The 27,069-nt window shown below is 46.9% G+C and overlaps 1 protein-coding gene across 5 annotated transcripts in view; it reads right to left on the reverse strand.

Moving 5' to 3' along the window:
• Window positions 1-1,588: 1,588 nt before the first annotated feature.
• ACVR1B (activin A receptor type 1B) overlaps window positions 1,589-27,069 on the reverse strand; it is a 36,270-nt gene continuing 10,789 nt past the window's right edge. For 2 of the 5 annotated variants that reach the window (XM_036298053.1, XM_036298055.1), the window contains exons 2-9: window positions 20,654-20,893; window positions 19,371-19,619; window positions 15,756-15,986; window positions 12,990-13,157; window positions 11,624-11,780; window positions 10,779-10,903; window positions 7,226-7,356; window positions 1,589-4,688 (exon numbers count right to left, since the gene is read on the reverse strand). In XM_036298053.1, coding sequence (XP_036153946.1) covers window positions 4,563-4,688; window positions 7,226-7,356; window positions 10,779-10,903; window positions 11,624-11,780; window positions 12,990-13,157; window positions 15,756-15,986; window positions 19,371-19,619; window positions 20,654-20,893 — 1,427 coding nt within the window. In that variant the 3' untranslated portion in view covers window positions 1,589-4,562. Of the gene's footprint in view, window positions 4,689-7,224; window positions 7,357-10,596; window positions 10,904-11,623; window positions 11,781-12,989; window positions 13,158-15,755; window positions 15,987-19,370; window positions 19,620-20,653; window positions 20,894-27,069 lie in introns of those variants that run through there. The other 3 variants (XR_004965878.1, XM_036298056.1, XR_004965879.1) reach the window with 3 other exon arrangements.

Here is a 27,069-nt window from a genome sequence, read left to right on the forward strand (position 1 = left end):
AACCGTGGCTCTCGAGCCACATGCGGCTCTTTGGCCCCTTGAGTGTGGCTCTTCCACAAAATACCGACTTCTGCGCATGGGCCACGAAGTTTCAATCGCACTGTACGTGTGCGCCCGCGCGTGGTATTTTGTGGAAGAGCCACACTCAAGGGGCCAAAGAGTCGCATGTGGCTCGTGATCCGCGGTTTGCCGACCACGGGTCTAGGTAAACAATCAGAATTTTAAAATATCGACAGGCTGGAGCAATGGGCAGGTTCTATCTATGCTAAAACTTAATAGGGTAAACATATGTGGTTCTGCACCTGAGTTCAACTTCCCTTATACAGGATGGAGGAAGGAGAGGGTGGCTGGATTTTACTCAATCCAAGACATGAGATGCAGCCATGGGATGTGACCTGCAGGTGTCAAGCACAGTCCGGGGCTCCTGTTCTAGACTGTGCTGCCAGTTAACGCCTAGGTGAAATGTTACGTGTCCTTCCTGGCCCGGCTCTAGCTGGCTTGGTGGAGAGCAGCTGGCCTGGGGAAGAACCATGGACCATGGAGGCTGGACGGTGCCAAGGCTAAAGGGCTGCAGCCTGCGGTCCGACATCCTAAACCCAAGGTCTCTTCCAGCCTGTGAGCTAAGCTTATTTGATTTACTGGCCAGTTACTTGAGTTCTAACCCTGTTTCCTAACCACAAAGAGAGGACAATAACGCCCACCTCACACTCTTTTCAATGAAAGCAATTGATATACGTAAAGCAAATTTGGGCACATTGCTCAGCACACGTAAGTATCTGCTAATATTAACTGAAGGAACTCGAAGCTTTGCCAGACTCGTGGTAACATGACAGCTGCCTTCAAGTATTGGAAGGGCCTTATATGGAAGAGAGGAAGCTGCTCTGAAGCGCCTGAGGATGGAAGTCACATGGAGGTTGCCCGGATCTGCATGAGGAAGAGCTTTCTCCGCAGCAGACGCCTGCCGGCAGGTGCAAGTTGTGGTCCCGAGTGTTTCAGCAGGTTTGGAATCACGTGGCCCACAAGCACGTGGCGGGATGCTGTCGGGAGGCAAGTGCCCACGGGGTGGTGGGCTAGGGGACCTCTAGGGTGCCACCTACACATGAAATGCTATGATTCTAGGACTTTTATCCCAGGTTCCCTCAGCCTAGAGACAGACGTTCACAGCCACCCACACACTGAAAATGCCAGAGGAACCACTGGAGACTCACGTCTTAAAGCCCCAGATTCACATTTACACGCCAGTTTAGGAGGGGAAGCAGAAACTGAGGAGAGCTCTTCGAGACTACGTGGTTTGCAACTAAGCAGGATCAAGACCCTCTTTTGTCTAAAGAGGAAAATGCTACAAGACTAAAATACAGAGCCCAGGAAAAGGTGTTTAGTGTCCCACTCCCTCATGCGCCAGGCCTTCTCCCTCCACAGAACAGAGGACAGTCTCAGGGAGACCCCACAGGGGCGGGTCAGCTCCTCTCTGTGACCTGCTGCCCAGCCCAGGGGGAGGGTGGAAACGCCACCTGAGAACATCTGCCCGGGCCCACTCCCCTGACAACAGCTGAGCGCAATCCACAGATGGAAAACAGATGGCACCAGATCAGCTCTGTGAATAAAACTTTAATAATGTACAGCAGAAATTGGACAGGCTCATTCTTATATTAAAACAAAAGATTTCCTATATTACAACTTATTTACATTTGCATACTGAAGAGGTAAAGTGTCTAAGTGGCTATTTTACAATCCTTTCTAGTAAAATGTACAAAAACAAACAGAAGTACCGAGAATGCCGTTCGGGGGCCTTGATGGCAACAAAAGAACGGGCTTGGCCTTGGTCTGTGAACCCGGAATCCAGAGGTGCAGGTCGCCCTAAGGGTCAGGGTTAGCCTCAGGGGGCCAAACACCACGGCTTCAGGCTGTAGTTTCTCCCCAGCCCTCTGAACTCCTAACGCTTATGGTTAAGAGTGGCGAGGGTGAGGATGGGAGCTTCCCAAAAAACTGCTCAGTCTTCCCCAGGGGGGAGGAACTGGACGTACGTGTGGTGAGGACAGAAGGGCCACCTAAGGAGCAGGCTAGTGGCTTGGGAGTCCCTGGGTCGAGGAGTGTTGGCAGATCCCAGAGGCTGGTTGTGATGGGCACGGGGAGTCTAATCCCATAACCACTTAGAACCCGCCAGGTTCTGCAGGGCAGAGGTGAGGAAAGGAAGTCCCCTGATGACACAATTGGTATTCAAGGGAAATTAGTCAATAGCCAGTAAATTGGCCCAAACAGTTAGGGGGAAATCTCCTTTAATGCAAGGAAAGAGGCAACACATCAGGAAAATAAATAGAAAGGCCAGGGGCATCGGGGAGACAGAAGCAGGGAGAGGGCTCCCTCCTCCACAAGCTTTGGCAGCGAGTCGCTGGCTGGAGGCAGGGGTGCTGTGCAGCTGCATCCACACCATGCTCCCTGGGCAGGGAGGAGGCGCAGAAGGAACGCAGTGACTGGGCGCTCTGCCCACCACCGGTCTCTTTGGCGTGGGAGGCATCCTTGCTCCTCGGTGGTCTTCTATGAGAGCAATCATTCCGGGCTCAAAGGCTCTCAGAACCAACGACTGTATGGAACTTCTGGTCTCAAAACAGGCACCCACCAACTTGGACCAGGTCCTTTCTCAGTGCTCCAAGGGTAGGACCCAAGCCTGTCTTGTTCACAGCCGTATCCCAGCACCTAGCACAGTGCCTGGCACCCAACAGGCACTCAACATTAGCTGAGTAAACGCCTGGAGAAGGAGCAACCAGCTGGACAGTGCACAACAGGCCAGGGCCCTGGCCCCCAGCCACTCCTGGAACTGGGGGTGGGTGGGCAGAAGCGAGAGAGACTAACCCCCAGGGCAGGACGGGCCGCTCCCGTGGAGTGGGGACAGGCTCAGGACAAGGACGGACGTTTCCAGTGTGATTGAGCTATGTGCGCTTGATTGAAGCTTTTTTTTTTTTTTTGTGGTTGTTTTTGTAAGGGTTTCTTTAAAAACAAATAAATTGAGAGGTAATCATCACATAGAGATGGTTTTCCTTTTATAAAAACTTAATAATATTAAAAAAAGTTAAAATCTAGACCCTCCCAATAAAATTAAAAAACAAACAACAAAAAACCCACTCCAGTTAAAAGTTATGGCTTCAAAGTCATTATATACCTAAGCTATGGTGACCAAACCCCACCTACAACCGTGCTTCTAGACATCGTTCACTACTACATTCAGGTTAAATATGATTCGGCTCAGGCTGCTCCCTTTAGCAGGGCCCCTGAAGTGGGTACAAGCCTCCTACCTTCCCTCCACCACGATCAGATAATCCAGTAAAAGACCCATGCAGATGCCTCCCTCCCACCCGCACTCCCTCCCCACTCCCTGCCCCCCTTTCCCTTCCCTACCCTAAACCCACCACCACCAAAAATATACACGGCTGTTTCCAGAATCTGGGACAGGAAAGACAGATGTGACATTCTAATCCGAGCCCCACGATCTGGGCTGCAAACGCATTGGGCCTTCCTGGATGCTGCGAGGACCATGCATGCCCTGGGCTGGCTCATTTCCTACGGTGGCAGCTGACCACACGCCCAAGACTCACACCGAGCTGCTTTCCCTGCCCACCCACCCTCCCTCACATCTGGACCCCAAAGCCTGCTGGGCCAGCTTTGGTTCCAGTCTGAAATGGAGAGCGGTGCTCACGCAGGGTTGGCAGAGCCGCCTGTGGGGAAGGAGGGTACCGTGGCTCAGAGCTCTGGGGCAGGGGCAGGGGCAGGGAGGAGACCTCTGGGCAGGGCACCAGGAAACGAGACGCTGCTCACTACTGAACAGAGGCACCAGCACGAAGACAGCATGAAGAACACACCCCTGACCTGCACATGCACAGAAAGCTCAAGCAGGGAAGTCGCACCTACAGACAGACACGCGCACACACACACACACACACACACACGTATGTACGTACACACACGTACACACACGCACGCACACACATAAGGGCGTGGCACGGACCAGGCACAACAGGAGACGCACCTCGGCACATGCACACCTGGCTGGACAGACAGGGGCGGATTCCGTCTCCGCTGGCAGCCCCTGCCGATGTCTGGGCGAGGGTGGAGCACGGGGCCCAGAACTGCCTGCCAGAGGGGCTGCGCTTCAGGTTCCTCTGGGCCACCTCGGTGTTGGGGCCGGTTCCTGGAGGAAAATCTCAGTGCTGCTCAGCACTCGGCTTCACCTGGGCCCCCCAGGCCGCTGTTACCACTCCTGGATGTACCCCAGGCGCACCGGGTTGGGCGGGACTCCCCACTACAACCCGTTCAGAGTTGTGGCACCGAGTTCTCACACCATTCGCTCAGAGTCTCCATGCCACTAGGAGGTAAGTATAAAAGGTGTCTGTGTCTCAAACCCAACATGGGAGTGAGCGGGTCTCCCGGGCTCTGTCCCTCTTTCGGACCAGGGCTTCTGGCCACAGAGGGCTGGGCAGAAACGAGAGGTAGGCCTCCATCGTACGCTCGACATGGCAGCTCTGTGTAGTCCTCGCTGCCCAGGTTGCATGTAGGGGAGGGAAGCAGGGTTAGATCTTCACATCTTCCTGCACGCTGAGCTGGGAAAGGGTCTTCTTAATGCGCAGAGCAGTCAGGCGGGCTGCGCCGTTGGCGTACCAGCACTCTCGCATCATCTTCCCCATCACTCGTAACGCCTGCACGGAGACCCAGAGGCATCAATGTGACCCTGCCCCGCGGAAGCCTTTCTGGTCCCCAGGCCCCTCGTTTCTCCGTGAAAGTCTGCCAGGATCTCCTCTCCCCTCTGAACCTAGGCAAACACCTTGCAAGCGTCCCTGTCCCCATGGCTCGCCCTGCCTTAGGGGCCGGGCTGTGCAGGCACAAGGAGAAAGCTTCCGCAGGAGGGGGAGCTCCCTGCAAGCACCGCGAGCCGCCCCATCATCTGCGCAACCTGGAAAGAAACACCCACAACCACCTGTGGTCTGACAATCACTTCTATCAGGTTTGAGAATCCATTTTCATGATTGTTGTTCTATTTTACTTAAAAACTTTTTTTATTGGTTTTAGAGAGAGGAAAGAAGGGAGGGAGAGACACAGAGAGAGATATGTTGTTGGCTTATTTATGCATTCACTGGTTGCTTTTTTAACTTTTTCAACTTTTTATTTTTTTAATAATTTTTATTGATTTCAGAGAGGAAGGGAGAGGGAGAGAGAGATGGAAACATCAATGATGAGAGAGAATCACTGACTGGCTGCCCCGCCCTGGCGATTGAGTCCACAGCTCAGGCATATACCCGACTGGGAACTGAACTGCGGCTCCTGGTTAACAGGTCGAAGCTCATCCCCTGAGCCACGCCGGACGGGCTGGTTACTTTTTTGTATGTGCTCCGACCGGAAATCAAACTCACAATTTGGGCACATCAGGACAAAGCTCTACCCAACTGAGCTACCTGGCCAGGGCTCATCTGCCACTTTTTATTGTTTGCTAATCCTCACGGAGTGATATTTTTTCCATTGGTTGTTTTTTGTTTGTTTGTTTTTAGAGATAGTGGAAGGGAGTGGGAAAGACAGAGACAGAGAAGCATCGATGTGAGAAAGACACATCAACTGGTTGCCTCCTCCACATGCTCTGACCAGGGCTGGGGACTGGGGATCGAGCTTGCAGCCAAGGTACATGCCCTTCACCAAAACCAAACCCCGGACTCTTCAGTCCACAGGCTGATGCTCTACCCACCGAGCCAAACCAGTTAGGGCCATATGCTACTTTTTAAAAGAACAATTAGTAAGGCCCCAGTGGAAACTAGACCCTGAAAGCAATCTTGTCAGAGGCCGAAAGCTTCACTGTCATTGCCAAGATGACACAGGCGACCACTATAGTCAGGCCAAAAGGTGACGTGGAAGGTCGCCTAAGGACCGCTACTGGTTATCGAGGGCTATAAATTTCCTCGATCACTGCTCAAGGCCACTATTTTTCAAAATTCCGTTTAACAGTGGAATTTTCAGAGAGGAAAAATATTTTTTTCCCTACTTTCCTGAGTAGAGTCCCAACAATACAAACAGTGGTGACTGAACAGAGGGTGGGGCAGGGCAGTAAAAGCAGCTCTTCCAGCCTCACATTCATCCTCTGAAGTAAACCCAATTGGGGTTCCAAGGAACATTTGGAAAATGCTGCTGTATTATGCAATGAGAGGACATCATGTAAAATGTGAACGAAGTAATTTTTTGGTCAATGCAGAAGCGCCCTCTAGTGGTTATATTCCTAAAAGGCAGAGCTGCCTGCCAGTAGTTGGGCAGCCACCTATGAACCAGGACACCGCTCCATTCTGGGTCAGGGCCCATGCCTGGGTTACAGGCTAGATCCCCAGTGAGGGTGTGCAGGAGGCAGCCAATCGATGATGCTCTCTCATCATCGATGTTTCTCTCTCCCTCTCCCTTCCTCTCTGGGAAAAAAGAAAAGAAAAAAAGCAGAGCTATGAGGGAAAAAGAGGCCCAAGTGCACTTAGCTAGGCAAAACCTGCTCCCCCTGAAGACTCTAAGACCCCGGAACTCCATGTTCATTAGGACTCTGTACAATAAATTTGTCATTTCAATTCTTTACACAAAATGTTCTGTTTTTTAAAAAATATATATATTTTTATTGATTTTAGAGAGGAAGGGAGAGGGAGAGAGAGATAGAAACATCAATGATGAGAGAGAATCACTGATCAGCTGCCTCCTGCGCGCCCCATACTGTAACCCGGGCATGTGCCCTGACCTGGAATCGAACCCTGACCTCCTGGTTCACAGGTTGATGTTCAATTATTGAGCTATACCAGTCAGCCACGTTGTTCCCTGTTCACTGCATCTGCCATCTTCCCCAAATTCAAATTCTCCGCATCCCCCTCCGCTCTTCTGAGTTGTTAGAAAGGCCACCTCCCTCACAGACATGTACTCACTAAGTCATCTTTCCAGTTAGACAGGTCTAAGAGCTCCCACTAGGCTTTTGTTTCTGTCTCCTGTTGACCACCTATCTTATCTGTGTCCCCAGGGCCAACTGCTTCTACTAGGCTGTGGATTCCAAAGGGGACCCTACAATGCCCAGGACAAGGGACTGTGGCCTCTCAGGGCTTAGTATATAATGTCATAGCACAGTGGTATTATTGTAACAGACACACTCAGGGGTTGGGCCCACTGTCAAGTAAGGTAGAAGAACCATGCAGACGGAAAAGCAGCAGGAGGTAGGGGAGCTTCCTACCTCATAACTCTGCCACCAGTTGGGGATGTTGGGACGCAGCTTCTGGTCACATACGACCTTGCGCATTTCCTCAATGGAAGGGTCAGAGGGCACTAAGTCATAATATGGCAGCTGATATTCTTCATGGACTCCTGGAAGAAAAGAAAATGTCCACCTGAGTTACCAAGAGGAGGAGGAGATGAGTCAAACTCCAATGAGAACAAGCACACGGTGGCCCGCACACACCACGGCCCACTGGGAGGGAATGGGCTCCTTGGAGAGCTCGGTGGATCTAGGGATGGGGCAAGAGGTGCAGATGATTAGCCAGAAACATCTTTTTCATACCAAAAGGCAAGAAAACTATCAAAGACTACTGAGGTCAAGTCGACAGGCACCAACTTGAAAAGCTCCCAACCAGTCAAAGATGAGAACGTTTATGCAATAGTAAGATTAATAACTTTAATGGAAACAAATATTTAAAATCCACCAGTTCAAAAAAAAGTCTTCCAGTTCATAATTATACTAAACAGCAAAACCCTCAAAATCACAGTCATCTTTGTAAGATGATAGGTAACACTTGTTATTTCGATAAATGGACATCAAGTATTTTTCCTGCCGCTCCTGTTCAAACTATCCACCTTGGTAACCATGGAGACAATTAGGGGAAGTTTCTCTTCCAAGAAGAAATCTAGCTAATACATGAAGGCTGATAGAATCAGAATACTGGCATTTTTCAACCTCTAATGAATTTGGATTTGGACAGTGATCACTGATGGCTGTTAATATCACAGAAATAGAGTTACCAGCACTATGTGCCTTGTAACAGAAGAACTTTTGAAAAAAAAAAATCTGATTGTAGTCATTGAATGTAACTATCACAGAAAATTCACAGGAACACATGAACTCTATGAAGAGACAAACAGAAAAATTTATGGGACAAAAGACTGGATTTTCCAATTTAAAAAACCATGGGGGGCGGGAAATGGGATGTGAAACCTATCCTATCCTATATAATAAAAGGCTAATATGCAAACTGACCAAATGGTGGAATGACCAGTCGCTATGACAGACACTGACTACCAGGGGGCAGACATTCAACACAGGAGCTGCCCCCTGGTGGTCAGTGCGCTCCCACAGGGGGAGCACCACCCAGCCAGAAGCCCTGAGCCGGGTTCACAGCTGGCGAGCGCAGTGGCACTGGCGGGAGCCTCTCCCGCCTCCATGGCAGAACTAAGGATGTCCATCTGTTGGACATTCCCTAAGGGCTCCCAGAATGTGAGAGGGCGCAGGCCAGGCTGAGGGACTCCCCTCCCCAGTGCACGAATTTCATGCACTGGGCCTCTAGTAGATTATAAGAGACTTAAGCAATGCATCAATCAACTGCAACAAATGAACATTAACCCTAATTTTGAACAAACTGTTCAGGAGAAAATTGGGGAAATCTCAACACTGACTGATGTTAAATGATATTAAGAATTAATGTTCATTTTAAAAAGCGTGACAAGAGTATTATTTTTGGAAGTCAGAGTTACACACTGAAATATTTTCCATAATAAAAAATTAATTTAAAAAATTCAATGTGCCCTAACCGGTTTGGCTTAGTAGATAAAATGTTAGCCTGCGAACTGAAGGATCCCAGGCTCGATCGATCCCCAGTGGGGAGAGAAGGGGCATGCTGGAGGCAGCTGATCAATGATTCTCTCTCATCATTGTCTCTCTCCCCCTTCCTTCCTCTCTGAAATCAATAAAAATATATTTTAAAAAAATCCAATGTAACTTTCTCATGCCCTTTTCCAGGAAGAATTCTGCTATCCGGAGCTAATAGGAGAGACTTTTAAATAGAGTCCAGCCAGACCAGTGTTGCTCAGTGGTTGAGCATCGAGCTATGAATCAGGAGGTCCACCTTGGTAACCATAGAGACAATTAGGGGGAGTTCAATTCCCAGTAAGGGCACATGCCCTAGTTGCGAGCTCAGTCCCCAGTATGGAGTGTGCAGGAGGCAGCTGATCAATGATTCTCATCATTGGTGGTTCGTTCTCTCTCTCTCTCTCTCTCTCTCTCTCTCTCTCTCTCCCCCTCTCCCTTCCTCTCTGAAATAAAAAAACAAAAAGCAATAGAGTTGACTTGGTAGTTATCTCAGGGGTAGTTAAGAGCTTGAGCTCTGACCTCAATTTACCACAAGTTGAATACTAGGTTATCAGCCATATGATCTTGGACAAATTAGCTAATCTCTCTATGATTTGTTTCTTCATCTGCAAAATGGTGACAATATTAGTACCCACTTTACAGGTTTATAGTAAAGATTAAACTAATTTATACATAAAAAGGGATAAATGTTAGCATTATTATTATTATACACTTAGCCCCAATTTCTGGATGGTATGAGGAAGAACAAATTAAGTTACTCAGGTTAAGATCTGTGTGACCAGATTTTCTTAATCTGTTTTCTGTATATAAGGATCAAAATTTTAGATGTACAATTCTATGAATACCTGGGTGCCTTCTCCATAATTTGGATCTTACCAAAAATATTATAGACAGAAAAAGATAGTAACACAGAAAAGGATCTAGCTGGAAGACTCACCAGTTCTTTTTTTTTTTAATATATTTTATTGATTTTTTTACAGAGAGGAAGGGAGAGGGATAGAGAGTCAGAAACATCGATGAGAGAGAAACATCGATCAGCTGCCTCCTGCACACCTCCCACTGGGGATGTGCCCGCAACCCAGGTACATGCCCTTGACCGGAATCGAACCTGGGACCTTTCAGTCCGCAGGCTGACGCTCTTCCACTGAGCCAAACCGGTCAGGGCTCACCAGTTCTTTTTAATTCATTTCATTTCATTTCACTTAATTCATTTCCCCTGACTGGAATTTCTTACATTAGAGATAACTGGCTGAGGGCAGGGCTCTAGTGGTTCCTGAACTTGAGGGCAGCATACTTGAAAGTCACTGTAAAATACTGATGTACTAAGCTGATGATAAAAATGTTCTCAGCTAAACCTGACACTGCCTTTTACTGGATTCTGACATAAGTGAATAGTTGCAAATTCCAAAGATTTAAGAAAAAGTACATGAGAAAAACTCATTTTGAGAAAATTCTACACACTGGTAAGCTTTATCCTACAAATTGAGAAATTACCACTATTAATTTGTCAATGAAACCCATGTTCCCCAGGAGCGCAGCTTGAGAGCCAGTGTGTTAGCATACAATGCCTCCTGTATCAAGGAGACCCCTGCAGTAGCTCCATTCTATTCCTGCCCAGGACTTTCGCAACCTCCAGGCCCAATAAGAACAATCTGTTTAAAATTTTTAAAAAGCCAAATAGGCCTCCAGAATGTTCACCACAATGAAAGCACGACTTTAGAAGCTGGTCCAGAGAGCAAACACACCCTTCGCACAGCTACCTCCCGGGTTCCCTCATATGTGATGAGAACGCTGTGATTGACGGAGTCTGTCACTAGGCATCCGGCAGGTTGTAAAAAGAAAGGAGGCAGTAGAACACCAGCATCCTCAGGTGATCAGCATCCTAGACGGGGAGGCAGGAGCAAGAAAAGGCAGAAGAGAAAAGTACCTCCAGAATTGCATCTTCGAGCAATCTCCCAATATACAAGCCCGAGGGCATAGATATCAGCACATTTAAAGGAGTCAAAGTGCTTCATGTTAATGGTTTCATCAAGCACTTCAGGGGCCATGTATCTGCAACAGCAAAGGAAACATGATCATGCAGAGGAAAAGATGACTTCTCTCCTTAAATCAAGGTACTGACTTGGAGACCCTCAGAATGTGGGTGAGTATTACCCCCCAAAAGTCCCTTGGGGACGAGGAACTGATCAATGTTTTTATTGCAAACTCCCATATTTTGGATTCGAATCTAAATTCTTCAGCATAACTTTAGGAAGTAGCATAGGCTACTCTTATTTGTACCTCTACTTTTTAACATCAAGATTTATTTTTAGCATGTTTTGATTTCTTGGCAGAGGTATTTGTACTGTGGGTCACAGGGCACTAACAATATGTAATATCTAGTTGCTACTGGGGTCTTGGACTTTGTTAGATGTAGCCACAGTGACGGGTTGAGCTTAAATTTCATTCTGTACTTCTTTATCTTACCTGGTTGCAGATAATGTGAAAATTATTCTAGATAGTCATCAAAGTCCCTTTCAGCTAATTAATACTACTATACACACACACACACACACACACACACACAGTAAGGCAAATTAGCGGATCACCTCAGGCCTCACAATTTGGGCCCAGGGTCATTCATTCATTCATGTCAAAGCGGAGGGAAAAGCAGTAAAACAACTTAGTGAAATTCACTGAGATTCAACTGATAAGCAGACCTTCTCTTACTTCTTCCTGCACAATGAGGAAGGCACACATGGACCACTCAGGACAGGCAGAGGGCCTTCCTACCGTTTGGTTCCCACCCTCTGATTTGGGGCAATGTCAATGGTGTCTGTGACTGCATCATGACGGACGGCCAGGCCCAGGTCTGCAATGGCGCACATGCCATTTTTCTTCACTAGGATGTTCTTTGACTTTAAGTCTCGATGAGCAATTCCAGGCTTCCCTGGCAGAGAAAAAAAACAGGGACCTTTAAAGAAAGATCGTAAAAATGTTACAAGCAAGTCTACAGCCGGACTGAATGTTAGGAAGTCCCATGAGTTTGAGTCCTGGCTTTGCCTCCCACTAGCCCAGTAACCCTGGAAAAGCGACCTAACCCAACTATACAGACTAACACCAGTACTGACTTCACAGAGATGTTGTGAGGAGTAAATGCATTAATGTAGGTAAGTGATGAGCTCAGAAGGGCATGTGTATTAGATGATATTACCATGACTACTACTACTACTCGCCTTCCCTGAACTATTACACTCAAGTACTGAAGTGCTGAGGAATTCAAAGAAAAACTGCTGTGTTGGCTAGCTGTTAGAATCAAACAAAATCACCAACAATTGACCCTTTGAGTGCCAACCAATATCCTAGGAACTATGCTAAAATTGCCCAGGCATTTTTGCTGATTTTACAGCAAAGCCATCTGTCAATACAGAGTGAACTACTAGCATCTAATAGTGACACTGCAGGAGGAGCGCGAAGGTGCTCCCAGCACCTTTGGCGAAAGACAGGAGGAGCACAATTGTGCTCCCCGGCACTCTCGGGGTTAATAAAGACTGCTGATACCCGACAGACGCTAGAAACAGGACCAAACTTTTAATGGCTGGTTTTCTGTCATGGCAGCAAGTGCTGTTGCCCTGGTCAACCAGGCATCAGGGAACCCTGCCACTGTGACAAACAAGATCCAGGATTTCCTAAAGAGCTGACAGTACAGTCAATAACCAGGGCTGGTCAAGGCCTTCTGCCTCCAGAAAAACCTTCCTAGACTAAGGAAGCCCAGGGCGTAATCCACAAGCAGTCTTTCAGCCAGCTGCCCGCAATGAACGTGTGCAATCACTAAACCGATGCTGCTGCACAAGAGCCTCCTGCATCGTCTCAGCTCCTGTGCACTGTGGACTTCTGAGATGCCTGCTCCGTGAACGCCAGCTCCAGTCCCGCACTTTCCCACGAGAGCCCCGCGGGGTGCTGGAGGCGGTGGGAGAACCCCGGAGACCCTCTTGTTCTCACTCAAGTCAAGTCCAAACCTCCCTCCTTCAGATTAGACGACAGTTCCTGAGGTCCAGCTCCAACGTGCTCAGGAAGAAGGTGTCTGGGAACCAAATCAGGATGGTACAAGCTTTTAAAGGCAACCCAGCATCGCTGCCCCTCGGCTGGGTCCACTCACCTTGGGTGCCCACGATCTCCATGTGCAGGTGTGCCAGCCCACTGGCAGCAGACAAGGCCAGCTTAATCATCCCCTCGATCGTCACTGTGTACCGGTTAAGATAATCGAACAGGGAGCCATGCTCATGGTAGTCCGAGACGAGCCACAGCTGTGTCCAGGTGCCATTATCTGCAGAGAACCACAGAAGAGTTCCAGAAAAGGCACAACCACAGAGGTTAAAGCAGGAAGGAAGATGTGCACCCCATGGACTCCAGTTGCTCCTGAACTCCCACCTCTCGCCGCCACACCTCCGGAGGCCTCCTCTGCGCCCGTTTCACCTGCAGGTGTTTCAGGCTCCAGGGAGGACAGAACAGCATTTCGTTCTTAGACCCGCCCCCTTATTTCTCGCAGGTGGCTGTAGGGTCTGGACAGCATCCCACTGTAACCCCAACTCTGAAGTGAGAGGCCTCCAGAAGAGGAAGCGTACGCTCAGAGTAACACTGCTCCCGATCCTGAGGCGACCGCTTCTCTACCTAGCAACCACCACTGGCTGCGCCCACACCCGCGGCGGAGGCTCCGCAGGCCCTCTCTGCAGCGAGACCCTTTTTCAACAATGGAATTTATCGTGGTAGCATGGGTTTCAGGTTACAATTCTATAATACATCATCTGTATATTGTATTGTGCTCCAGTCTCCTTAAATCACCATCTATCCCCCCTATATCTTCCTCTACCTTCCCCCACCCCATTCTCTAAGACGCTTTGAGCACAGCCCAGCCCAGCACCTGTCTCATTTGTAGCATTTCTTTCCTAAATCCACTGCTCTTTCCAGGTTATGAGCTCTGAGCAGGAAAGAGCTCCTTTGTGCATTACTGCATCCCAGACCAAAAAACACTTTTCAGGGCACGACGAGCACACATCCAAGGATTCCGGAGAGGCCGTCTCGCCCTCAGAAGAGCAATGGAAGGTGGACAGCACACACTCTTATACATTGTGGGTGTGGCGTGTGTGCAGTGGGAAGGAGGAGGGGAGGAAGAGAGGGAGAAAAAGTAAAACCAAAAGCTGTCAATCTAATTGGGTTATGCTGCAGTCAATAGGAAAATTGGAAACTGGATTGAGATCTTCTAAATTCCAGGCCGGTGCTGGTTCCAGGACACGACACTGTACTACATATCGTGTTAAGAAGGCAAGTCAGAGGAGTCCCATTTCCCCCTCCCCTGGTCCCAATGTGGGCTCGACAGCCAGACCGACTCACACAGCTGCCAGATCAATCAAGGGAGTGGCTTCTGAACAACACTAGTCTTGGCTTCTCTGAACAGGGGTCCACTCAACACACCCCTCTTACACTCCAACCAGCCCCCAAGTCTTGAGGACCCTGCCACTACGTCAAAAGGGAGGACATCTTTTGATCCTTTAAAACAGATGTAAGATTTAAGTTTTATTCCAAGGTGATGTTGTTTTGTTCAGAAGGAGTAAAAAATTCTCTTCCGCTTCTTCCCTTGTGTATGAGACCAAGATGTTTCAGCTGGCGGGGGGGGGGGGGGGGGCGAGATCACTACCAACCCCCACAGCAATGTGAGGAATGCGCAGCCTGCTGCTGTTTTAGGAAGGAAACATAAATACTTAGCATCTTCCGTAGGCTCTGTAGACACTAACTTCTAAAAATCGCTGTGCCCTGGGAGCAAACTGGGTCACAACTGCCAGGCGATTCCAAAACGGCAAAGCCCATCACCTCATGGTCTCTGACTCCAAGTGGACTACCTCCACGTGTGTCTGCTGTCCCCTCTTCCTGGGGCCTGTGAGGGCAGGGACTGTGTCTTGTTCTATGGGCAGAGGTCCTGCCTATAGTTGTCAATAGATGATGTTACTGAACTAATGAATGAAATTTCAGTGACCACCCATTACTTCATAAAAAAATATACTCCTCTCAAAAAGGCCTCACAATCTGGCCTCCGGGACTCACCGCCGTCTTCTGCTGTAACACAGCCACCAAGTTACTGCAGGTTCCCAAACACACTTCACCTCTGCTCACCTGTCTAGAGTGAACCTTCCACTGGTTTTGCTTTCTGACCAGCTCCTGCTACCCCCACCTCAGCCAAGCTCAGGTGTGCCCTCCTGACCCGCAGCTCACCAGAACAGCATGTTACCTGATCACACCCTGTAATTCACCATTACTTTATCCCTTTGTAGTGAATGAGGCCCTCAAAAATGACAACGTGCCTGGCCGCACAAGAAAGACTCAAAAACAAAAGCAAGAACAGGAGCGAGGAGGAGGAGGAGGAGGAAACAAGGGACCTCGGGTATAAGCGGACCCAACGCTGAGTATGAGAGCCACGAGGTGGCACTCTGGCGGCAGGCAGGTCACTGCTTTGCTGCACCTGCTCCACTGCCAAACTGAGCCTGCTGCTGGGGTGCCTGCCACAGAACGTGGGCGACATGCTTTTCTGGGCCGGAGCTGAGGCCACACACAGTTCTTCCCTCCAGTGGGGCCCCTCAGGGACTACCCTGGGGGCAGGGGGGGGTGTTGAGAGTGTCTTGGAAGGGGAGTGAGCAGGAGGGGCAAGAGCTTTATCCTGTTCACCTGCTTAATAACTGCTTATTTACTTGCTAAGTAACCTGGGTTTCCACATAAGCTTTTTGTAGAAGGAAAGTTTGAAAATCATTACCTTATTTAGATTCTCTATGGGCAATAACTATGAAGGCAAACAGAGCTGTGTTGCCCCAGTCACCCCGCCGTCTGGGACCATGGTTGGCTTTAGGACACGCCGTCTCCACGCCCAGCCCTTTACCTTTATTGTCAGCAGCAATAAATCCGAGGATGTTTTCGTGGCGCAGCATGACTGTCTGGTATATCTCTGCTTCCCGGAACCAAGACCGTTCCTCACGAGAAGAGAAAATTTTCACAGCCACATCACCACCCCTCCAGCGGCCGCGCCACACTTCTCCAAACCGGCCCTTGCCAATAATCTCCTGTAAGACGATGGTTCGGGCCACTGTGCGCTGGACAAAAAGTGGTAACCCTATGGACCAAAGGATGGAAAGAAAGCTGACACTGTAATTTTGCTAAACTTTGTAACTCCCGCTTTCACTGCCACACTGAACAGTCTGATCACCGTGCCCCATGCTGCACTGCTGCACCGGCCATGCAGAGCTGTGGCTGCCCCTGTACCATGTCCAGGTAGTCCACCAGAAGACTAAGCCAGGCAGCGCCTGAGAGTGAATACAGAAAGGGAAATGCAAAGGATTAGCTGTTCCTGATCTAAGCAATTTATCCTCTCCGTTAGCGTGGATGACAGATTTTAATATAAACATCTGACCAGATTTATCAACTCTGTAACCAGCCACCTGTGGGCCAATCCATCCACATCTGCCTTCTGCTGATGAAGAGGAAAGAGGGAAGAAAAGATGAAATGAGGACTTGAGCACTGGGAGCACCTTCTGGCTCTCTGCTCATTCGCCACTAGAGGGCAGTGCTGCGTGTCCCATGAAACCCAAATTGTGGTCAGGGCATATAAGGATCTAGAGAGCAAAGGTCTGCTCACAGGTGGAGCTCCAGACGCAGAATGGGAGACTACCCATGCTTATTCTAAGATTAATTTTATTGTCTTTCTAGAACTCATTTATTGCCTCATTTGACTCATTCAATGTCTCCCTATCTTACCAATCCACCCCTACCATCATGACTCTTAACTCTCTCACTTCCTCTCCCTGACCAAATAAAAAAATGTTATTAATCCCTAACTCTTGTGGATGTAAATGACCACTTACTGTATGCTTTAGGCACTATGCTAAGGGCTTTACATAAATTATCTCATTTCCTCACAAACATCTATAAGGTGGGTATTTTTATTATCCCTATTTTACAGATGAGAAAACTGAGGCCCAAAGGGAGAAGGTTAAGTAACTCATTCAAATGCATACAAACAATAAGTGGCAATACAGGAATTAAAATCTAGGACTGGCTGACTCTAAAGTTCATGCTTTTAACTATATGCAGTATAGAGCCAGCAAAAAGTTTCTCAACTTAGACCCCTACTCCCCATCTTCTCTGTGCCAGTCCTAGTTCAGGCCCTTCTTTAAAACATTTTCAACTGGTCTTTCTGCCGCCCATCTCACCCTGCTCCTGCCCCGCAACCCACACACAGACAGCCCTACCTCACCCTGCCCTCTCTAACAGGAGGTTGGCAAATGAATGAATTCATCCTCCACACCACCGCCAGAACTCCGTCCACAGGAAAAGTTTTGTAGATGCCTCTTATCTTGCCAGAAAAAGCACAGCGCTCAAGGTCCTTTCCTCCTGGACAGCCTGCCCCTTCCACCCCCAGCGTGGCCACGCCACGCCGGACTCTGTCGTTCTCTAAACACTCGGTGAACTTTCATGCCTTTTTGTCCTTTTGCTCAAGAGATTTTCTTTGGCCTGGAATGTTCCTTGTCCTCTCATTTCTCTTAAAACTTCAAATTCAGTGTTCAAGACCCCTCTGAGTGCACCCTCCTCTGCAGGACCTTTCCCAACAATCTCCATCCCTTCTATCCAACTTTGGATCAGCTTCCTTCTCATCTCTGTTCATCCTGTGTCATCCAGAGGGTGTTCTATATATATTTGCTCATGTGAATTGAAAGTCACGTAAGCAGCAAGGACTTATTCACTTTAAATCCACAGAATTAGAACTCCAACACCTTGGAAGCTCTGCATATTCTGAATTAAGAATGGACTAAACCAGTGGTCAGCAAACTGCACCTCGCGAGCCACATTTGGCTCTTTGGCCCCTTGAGTGTGGCTCTTCCTAAGCCTTAGGAGTATCCTACTTAAGTTAATAACAATGTACCTACCTATATAGTTTAAGTTTAAAAAATTTGGCTCTCAAAAGAAATTTCAATCGTTGTACTGTTGATATTTGGCTCTGTTGACTAATGAGTTTGCCGACCACTGGACTAAACCATCCAGAGAGAAATGGTTATTAATCCCTTCATCCCAGCTGACTAACCACCACGCACCTTCCAGAGCCTCAGCTGGACTCTGGAAACCAAGCTACCCTCCTCTGACAGCAAATCAAGCCACAGGCAGTCAGGAAGGTCTAACCACTGCCCTTCCTCCTTCATCAAAGAACAGGCCATCTATTTTTCTCTCTTCCTAAATGTATACAGCTTTTAATACATCCATCATTTTGGCACACTCTACTGCAGAGCTTAATAAAGGCAAAACCACTAAAATTCAAGAGATGTCAAAGTATTCCTTGTGTTCAAGGAGAAATGTCTGGCTATGACTGATGGTATAATTTCCCTACAGAACAGTCTTGTCACATGGCAAAAAAAAAAATACATAAACATGCCCTAACCGGTTTGGCTCAGTGGATAGAGCGTTGGCCTGCGGACTGAAGGGTCCCGGGTTCGATTCTGATCAAGGGCATGTACCTTGGTTGCAGGCACATCCCCAGTGGGGAGTGTGTAGGAGGCAGCTGATCGATGTTTCTCTCTCATCGATGTTTCTAACTCTCTATCCCTCCTCCCTTCCTCTCTGTAAAAAATCAATAAAATATATAAAAAAATACGTAAACACAAAATTCTCACAAATATGATTCTGTATGTTTTCGCTACATTGGCAACAATAATGATTTTTGTGGATGATTTTTTTACAAGAACAGAATACCACCATCACTAAAATAATTGTTTATCTTCATGAAAAGACTATTTTGCAGTCACACTCATACCTGATAGCTAGCTGAGCTATATACCCTGAGACCCGAACAATCCAATCCCCTTTTGCCAATCCTGGTCTCACGACAAGGCCCAGTGTTTGGTTCAATCCCCTCATCTAAGGAAGACTCGGTGACCAACAGGCAGGACAAGAAATGGGGCTGTTGCCGTGCTGGAAGCCCAAGCTGCCTTTATTTAACCACATGAAAAAACCCCTGGGCAACTGGAACAAGTCAATGATTCACCAAACCCAGCTTTCAGCTTCACTCAATGTCCTTAAACTCCCCTTGTGGTTGCTCAGGGATCAATGATTAGCTGTCACCACCTCACAGGAACGCGGCACACTCCTGTTTCTCAAAAGGGGCCCTTAAATTGAGCACTCCACCGCTCAGGTGGAACCAGATGAATTTTAATAGATGTTGGTTACAGAACTTGGAGAGAGCAAGAGTTTCTGGACGAGAGAGCAAGAGTTTCTGGACGAGAAAGGTTTGCACTTGACCTTTGGAATCCCAGGGAATGAAAGATTTTCTGTGACCCCCCTCCCCTTATCTTATTACATGTCAGACTCCACAAGAAGGGGAAGTATGACACCAAAACTCACTGCTGCTAGAAACAAGTGTAAGGTCCAGCCTATCTCAGAAATGCTCCATCTATCCTGCTGGGAAGCAGTGATGAAGGCCGACAGACACAAGGCCAGAAGAACTCAGTACCTGAGCCAGACCCTGATGTGGAGAGATCGTAGACAAGATCTTGGAGCGTCTTGTCTTTGGAGAGGCACATCTCACATGAGGGATCTTCCATGTCCAGCCTCTGGCGGTTGTGATAGACACGCTGGTGATAGTTAATGACAAGGAAAACAATGATGATGATGAGAAACAGGAGGAACACTGGGCCGGCAATGATGCCGACCAGCTCCACAGGGCCCCACATGGAAGGGTGCTCAGGCTCCTTGAGGTGACCTGGGTCAAGTGAGAAAGGAGAGGGAAAGAACAAAGAGTCAAAACAAGGGAATGCACTGGCCCTATTCATCCCCAACACCTCCCTCTAAGTGAAATGCCCGTTCCCTCTCCACATGCTCAAGGTGTGCCTGACCTCTAGTCTTATGGGGCTAGTTTGTCTGCTCTCACATGCAAACCTCTTTAGTGCCCTTTGCATCAGTCAAATCCATAACCCACTTCGTAAGTTCATGGTACTTTTCCCATCTCAGTGGCCCAGACAGATGCCAGGATCTACTCTTCAACTTGTAACTCTTTCAAGCTCTGCTCCAGTCTCTCTCCTGCTCCTCTCTCTCCTCAGTGATGCCTTCTAAATGGCATCACTGCCTGTAGAGGGGTGAGGTCTAACACTTCCCAGCCTTGATCACTGCCCTTTTTGCCTAATTGTAGCCCCTCTTTCCAGTATTGCCTTCACCCCACCCCAAAAGCTCCCTTCCTGAGGCTCTGGGGTTGCCTCCTTCAGAATCAGTCCCATACCCACCCACTCCCACCCCCCTCCTTGCCTGGTTCTCCCACTCCTCAACAGCCGCCTATGCCACTTGGCCACCATCCAAAATGCACCTTTCACCTCTGGGACCATCTTGACAACAATCTGCCTCCCTCATCCTCTTATCTACAAACCTGATGTGGGAGCAATCCCATCCCTTGTCACCTTAGGGCCGTGGTCGGCAATCTGCAGCTTGCGAGCCACATGCGGCTCTTTGGCCCCTTGAGTGTGGCTCTTCCTAAGCCTTAGGAGTACCCTACTTAAGTTAATAACAATGTACCTACCTATATAGTTTAAGTTTAAAAAATTTGGCTCTCAAAAGAAATTTCAATCGTTGTACTGTTGATATTTGGCTCTGTTGACTAATGAGTTTGCCTACTACTGCCTTAGGGAACTTCAAAAAGTTTACCTATCATCAAATAAAGGGATTGGGAAGCGTAGAGAAGAATGAAATGACAGGGGTGCCCCACCTCCAAGATGAGCCAATAATCCAACAAGGGTGTCCACTCACCACTGGGCACCCTCAGGTCGATCTTGTTGCAGAAGTCAGTATAGCAGCAGTGGGTGTTACGCAGGTCCTCGGAGCTCAGGCAATAGAAGGGCTTCCCAGCAGGGACCAGCTCCACTTTGGGGATGCAGGTACGCACATGGTGCTCCATCCCATCCAGGTTGAAAATGGAAACCATGCAGGCCCCATCTGTTTCACATGTGTAGTTGGCCTGTAGGCAGCTGGTGCATGTACACAGCAGAGCTGCAGGAAATTTGGGAGTAGACACTGACATCAAAGATTAGATCTTATCCCAGGTCCTTTCACAAACTTAGAATATCATTCCTTAGCATCCTTAATGTTCCAAAATAAGGAGCTTTTATAGAGATCAGGTCAGAAAGATGATACTGTCAATGGAGACACAACCTTTTCACCCGTTTATTCAGCTCACAAACAAGACCTTCTAGGCCCCACCATTTTCCTCTAAGTGCTCTATTTTATGCCTCTGAGACACAGAGAAACTACCTTTTGAACTTTGCCTTAGACTTAATACAAGTAATTTTGTGACTGGGAAAGACGTTTTTCTTTAAATTTAGATGCCTAGTCTCCTGAATGCAGTCAGTATGCATACTCCCATATATTCTTTTGCTGCAGTGCTCTTTTTCCTGGCGAATTCTTACAAATCCTTTAAAATTCAGCTTAAACATCACTTCCTTTGAAAAGTTTCCCCCGCCATCCCGGCTGAGTGGCTCAGCTGGTTGGAGCGTTGTCCTGTGCACCAAAAGGCTGTGGGTTCGACCCCGGTCAGGGTGCTGCGGAAGGCAACTGATAGATTGTTTCTCACACTGATGTTTCTCTCTCTCTCTCGAATCAATAAACATATCCTCAGGTGAGGATTTAAAAAAAAAGAAAAGCTTCCCCTGACTGTCCAACATCCTCTTCCTTTAGTCCAGTGGTCGGCAAACTGCGGCTCGTGAGCCACATGTGGCTCTTTGGCCCCTTGAGTGTGGCTCTTCCACAAAATACCGACTTCTGCGCATGGGCCACGAAGTTTCAATCGCACTGTACCTGTGCGCCCGCACGTGGTATTTTGTGGAAGAGCCACACTCAAGGGGCCAAAGAGCCACATGTGGCTCACGAGCTGCAGTTTGCCAACTACTCCTTTAGTCCATGGCAAATACCTCTCTCATGAGGCAAAAACAATACCCTCCAAAGAAGATAATATCAGTGGCTACCTCATAAAGTTACTGTGAGGATTAAATGAGCTAATGCATAAAAAGGACTCAATGTGTTTAACCCATTCTGAAAGGTCCCTGGATATCACTTTAAGGAGTAATATATGTCTATATATGATATCTATATCTATATCTATATATTTTTTTTTTCTCAAATTGGTAGTGTATGTAATCATCTCTGGGCCTAGTGAGTTTTGCTGGGTGTGTAGTATACATAAGTGTAGACTATTGGCAGGAAATTACTGTAAGTGAATTTGTGCCTCTGAAAGCTAGTTCAGCAGCCCTGGAGTCTGAAATCCTTGATTTATCTGTCTAACAGGAATAGCACAGACAGCAGCAGTTGGTTCTGCCCAGCACTGTCTCCCCTGAGCCTAACCGAGCCCTGACCTTTGGGAGGGGCAGGAGTGTGGCTTTAGCCACTACAATGCTTAGGTTGGGACTCACAGGGGATGGAGGTGGTAGGGCCCACCCAGGTCCCAGACTAGACACTAAGTGGATACTATCTGGATACCGAGTGGGAAGGTATTCAAACTAGGGCCCCCAGAGAAGAGACATACATGACCAGTCCCATGAAAACCCAGTCTGTTGTAACTCACCCCTTTAGGCTGTAAATAGTTTATCTTTGTCTCTTTCTCCCATACAATGGGAGGCACCTCTTGGCTTTCAAATCCAAAGGCAGATTCTAAATATCTCAATGTCACACCCCTCCTTTCTCAGGCTTCCGTAAAGGACACATCCCTGCCACCCCCAGCCAAGGAAACAAAGGAGAGAGCGCACTGACAGGTAAACAGCACTAGGGCCTGTGGTTATTTTTTTCACAGCGTTTGATCAGATCCCTTTCTTCAGGGAGAAATTCCAAAACATGTAGCTACCTGCTGAAGGGTTTGGGTAGTGTTACATTTTTAAAGGCAGGAAGTTTAAAGCAGGTACTCTTTAGGCTACATTCCAAATCTAGAAGGAATTGTAAAAGTAAATGCCTCCTAAACTTCAATCCCAATCCTTTCAGACACAAAGACTAAAAGAACCTTCTCCATTTTTCTTACCAAATGCCTTTATTTGCTCCCTTTTATTCACCTTGTAAACAAATTTACTTCTGTGCCCTTCCGAACACTCAATCCAAAGCTTTTACTCAAGCTGCAGTCCTGTTACTTTGGGGAAGCCAATACCCACTCCTTTGTGTCAGGGGGACATTCAAGCACAAAAGGGGTTCCCCTTGGAGTGAACACCTCTCAATACATGCACCAGGCCATGCAGCAAACAGAACAGCATTGGGTCTATTTTGGGAAGCGAGAAGGGAAAGCGAACAACTCCAAGAGGGCTATTCTGAGCACCGTGGGACACACAGGCCAGACCCGCAGCCGCCTTTTGAAAAAAGCTCACTTCAGAGTCGTCAATTGGGAGCCAGGAGTCTCTGATTCCAGATACTTAGCCTCCTTTCATTGGTTCACGGCCCCTTTCACAGTGATTCATCCTGGAGAACGAACACACCCACACGTGGCTCATTATTTTTGGGAAGTACTTAAACAATCTTGGTGTAAGACAGGAAAGAACAAAAGTGGTGAAATCTATGCTAGACTGGACGAAGACCGGAACTGGGAGGAGGGCCTTGTAGGTTTGTGATAAGGAATTGAGCAAGTCCCTGAATCTATCTGGGCCTTGGCTGCCTCACCAAAAAAGACCATTTATCTTACAGAAATGGTATAAAGATTAGCCAAACATCCCTTAAGTGCTGTGGGTGCTCTGAGAAAGACTCTCTCTGCACCTATCTGTGTACGTCTATATGTTTTACAATGAGTGACAAGTCTGAGAAAGATCTATTTTTAACATAAACATCACTACTGCCCACACCCCTGAAAAGGTTTCAGTTACTATCACTGGAGCCACGCAGGGTATCACAGCAGGAAACAGGTCAGAAAGACCTGGCTCAAATACCAGCTCTAATATTAATCACATGACCTTGAGCAAGTTGGGAACCTTCATGCACCCTGGTTTCCTAATCTGTAAAGTGGAACTGTTAATAATGATGTCACAGGACTAGGTAAGAATGAAATGAAATTAAAAAGTGCTTAACAAGTAGATGCTCAATAAATTAATCCTAACTCTCAATGTAAAACTCAAACACACTTAACATTTGTCTCTTTACCCATTCATTAGGGAGTGGCAAGTTAAAGCAAGACCACAGCAAGAACTGCTGTTTGAGCCTCGGCTCTGCCAGTAACTGAGTCGCGTGGCATTGGGCAAATCATGTAACCTCTCTGACCCTCATTTTCCTCATGATTAACCAGAAAGAAGAGACTGAACTAGATGACCTCTAAAATCCTCCAGCTGAAATTTGAATCCAGTTTATTTCTAAATTCCACATTGTTTGCCTCACTGATCCAACACTGGGAAGTTCTGCTTTAAATTTTATATACCTTATCCTGAACTTTAAAGACAGACATTATGGCTAGTCTTCTGTAAATATTCATTTTTCACTAAAACAAAGTAAGTGATAAAATTACACAAACATCTGAATTTACTATAAATTTGCTATAAGTCACAAATCTAATTTTAATGTCTTTGAAAAGCTAAATCTGGATTAATGATAACAGCCTTTATAATGTTTCATATTGACTCATCAAGTTAAATCAGTCTACACATACGAATATAAACAACACATACCTAACAGTTACGTAGTTGAAATAACACAATTAGGAAAACCAATCACAGAGGAGTAACAAAATCATTCTACACACAAACAGGTTAAAAAGTGGTCGGAACAAAATTCCCACTAGCACAGAATTTGGTTATTAACAAGCTAGTCAAACCTGAACTAAAAAGGCAAAACCGCTTTGGCAGGATTTGAACATGGTTCCAAAATATGGTTAGAAGGTGGTTTGTGGTAGGAAATAAATGCAAATTTGACTCAGGAGAGAGGCTGTGTTTTGAGGAAGGCTGATGAAGGCTGACAAGTCCCAGCTCGGGCAGATTCGGCCCAGCCGCACGCTGTGGAGGCACTAATACAGCCAGGTCCCGGCGAGACAGCCTCACCACGGGCCGGACACGGGTTCGGTCCCCTCTATTGCCCACGGGCAGACACTGGGAAGACACTGGTGAGGCTGTGGCTCACTGGCAGTTCCTAAGAGCCACCATACAGGGCTGGGCTCCTGCCACTCGCCCAGTGTTAGGCCTGAGACCAGATCACCAGGCGACGAGGTGTAGGAGAGCACAGGGGTGGCACAAACCTCAAAAGGTCAGAGGCACACCGCAGAGCGTGCATGCCTGTCCTGGGAGATACAGGTGTGTGAATGTTCTGACATGTTTTAAAGCTATAGTATTTATGATCTGTAGCTTATGTGAAGTGCTTCTTGGAGGTAAGTTTCATCAAATTAGTTCTGGTGTGGAGCACTGCACACTCAACTTGCCACTTCAAACTTCACCAGGCAACCTCCCACTTGTAGCGTATCCAATACACCTGGTGCCCAAATCAGCCTGTGCTGCCCTTACTCTTCATTTTTTACAAGTTGATCAGAAAGTCCCTCTCAGCCTTCATTCTTCCATCAGACAGGCCAAACTATCGGAATACCCTATCACAACCCAGGATCATTTTAATTATTCTTACAAGGACCTTATCCAAACCCCCTATGTCTTCCTTAGGATCGAACAAGGACCACAACTCTGCACAACTCTGTGATACTGAATGGCCAAAGTGATCTTGAAAAATTAAAAAATAAAGTTGGAGGACTCACACTTTCTGATTTCAAAACTTACTCCAGGCACAAGCATAGGCATATAAATCAATGAAATAGACTTGTGAGAAACAAATCTATACATCTAAGATCAACGGATTTTTGAGAGGAATGTCTAACAGGGGTCCTCAAACTACGGCCTGCAGGCCACATGCAAATACAAATATTGCACTTGCTCCCGTTTTTGTTTTTTTACTTCAAAATAAGATATGTGCAGTGTGCATAGGAATTTGTTCATAGTTTTTTTTTTAAACTATAGTCCAGCCCTCCAACGGTCTGAGGGACAGTGAACTGGCCCCCTGTTTAAAAAGTTTGAGGACCCCTGGTCTAGAACCTTCAAGGGGGAAGACAAGTCTTCAACAAATGGTGCTGGACAATTGGATAGCCACATGCAAAAAAAAAAAAAAAAAAATAGAACCCTTACCTTCCACCATAGACAAAAACTAACTCAAAATGAATTAAAAATCTATATATAAGAGTGAAACTTATATTCTACAACTTAAAAAAGAAAACAGGGGCAAATCTTTGATTTTGTATTTGGTAATGGTCTCTTAGATATCACACCAAAAGCACAAGCAACAAAACAAAAATAGATAAACTGGCCTGCATAAAAATTAAAAACTTCTGTGTACCAAAGGATAACAAATATTAAGAGGGTGAAAAGAAATCATATATCTAATAATGGTCTAGTTACTAGATTCTAGTATATACACTAGACTCTAGTATATAGAATATATAAAGAACTCTTACAACTCAATAACGAAAAACAATTTTTTAAAAAAATATGTTTTATTGATTTTTTACAGAGAAGAAGGGAGAGGGAATAGAGAGTTAGAAACATCGATGAGAGAAACATCGATCAACCGCCTCCTGCACACCCCCCACTGGGGATGTGCCCGCAACCAAGGTACATGCCCTTGACTGGAATTGAACCCGGGACCCTTGAGTCCACTGAGCCAAACCAGTTAGGGCCGAAAAACAATTTTTAAAAAAATGGGCAAAGGACCTGAACAGACATTTCTTCAAATAAAATATACAAATGGTCAACAAGTTCACGAAAAGATGTTCAACAAGATCTCAAATACAAAAGAATTTCAAACTCAAATGCAAATAAAAACCACAAGATATCACTTCATACCTACTAGGAAGGCCAAAAGGAAATGAAAAAGGAAAACAGCAAGCACTGGTGAAGACCCGGAGAAACTGAAACCTCAAGCATTGCTGTGGAAACGGCTCGATGGTTCCTCGATAAGTTAAACACTGAATTACCATATAACCCAGTAATTCTACTCCTAGGTATAGTATATTCAAAAGATTAAAAACAAGCGTTCACACAAAAATTTGTACACAAATGTTCATAACAGCACTATTCACAATAATTAAAAGGTAGAAACAACCCAAATGCCCATCAAATAATGAATGGGTGAACAAAATATGGTATATTCATATAATGGAATACTATTCAGCTACAAAAATA

This window comes from Myotis myotis, unplaced genomic scaffold, assembly GCF_014108235.1.
Source record: "Myotis myotis isolate mMyoMyo1 unplaced genomic scaffold, mMyoMyo1.p scaffold_m19_p_3, whole genome shotgun sequence".
Classification (NCBI taxonomy): domain Eukaryota; kingdom Metazoa; phylum Chordata; class Mammalia; order Chiroptera; family Vespertilionidae; genus Myotis; species Myotis myotis.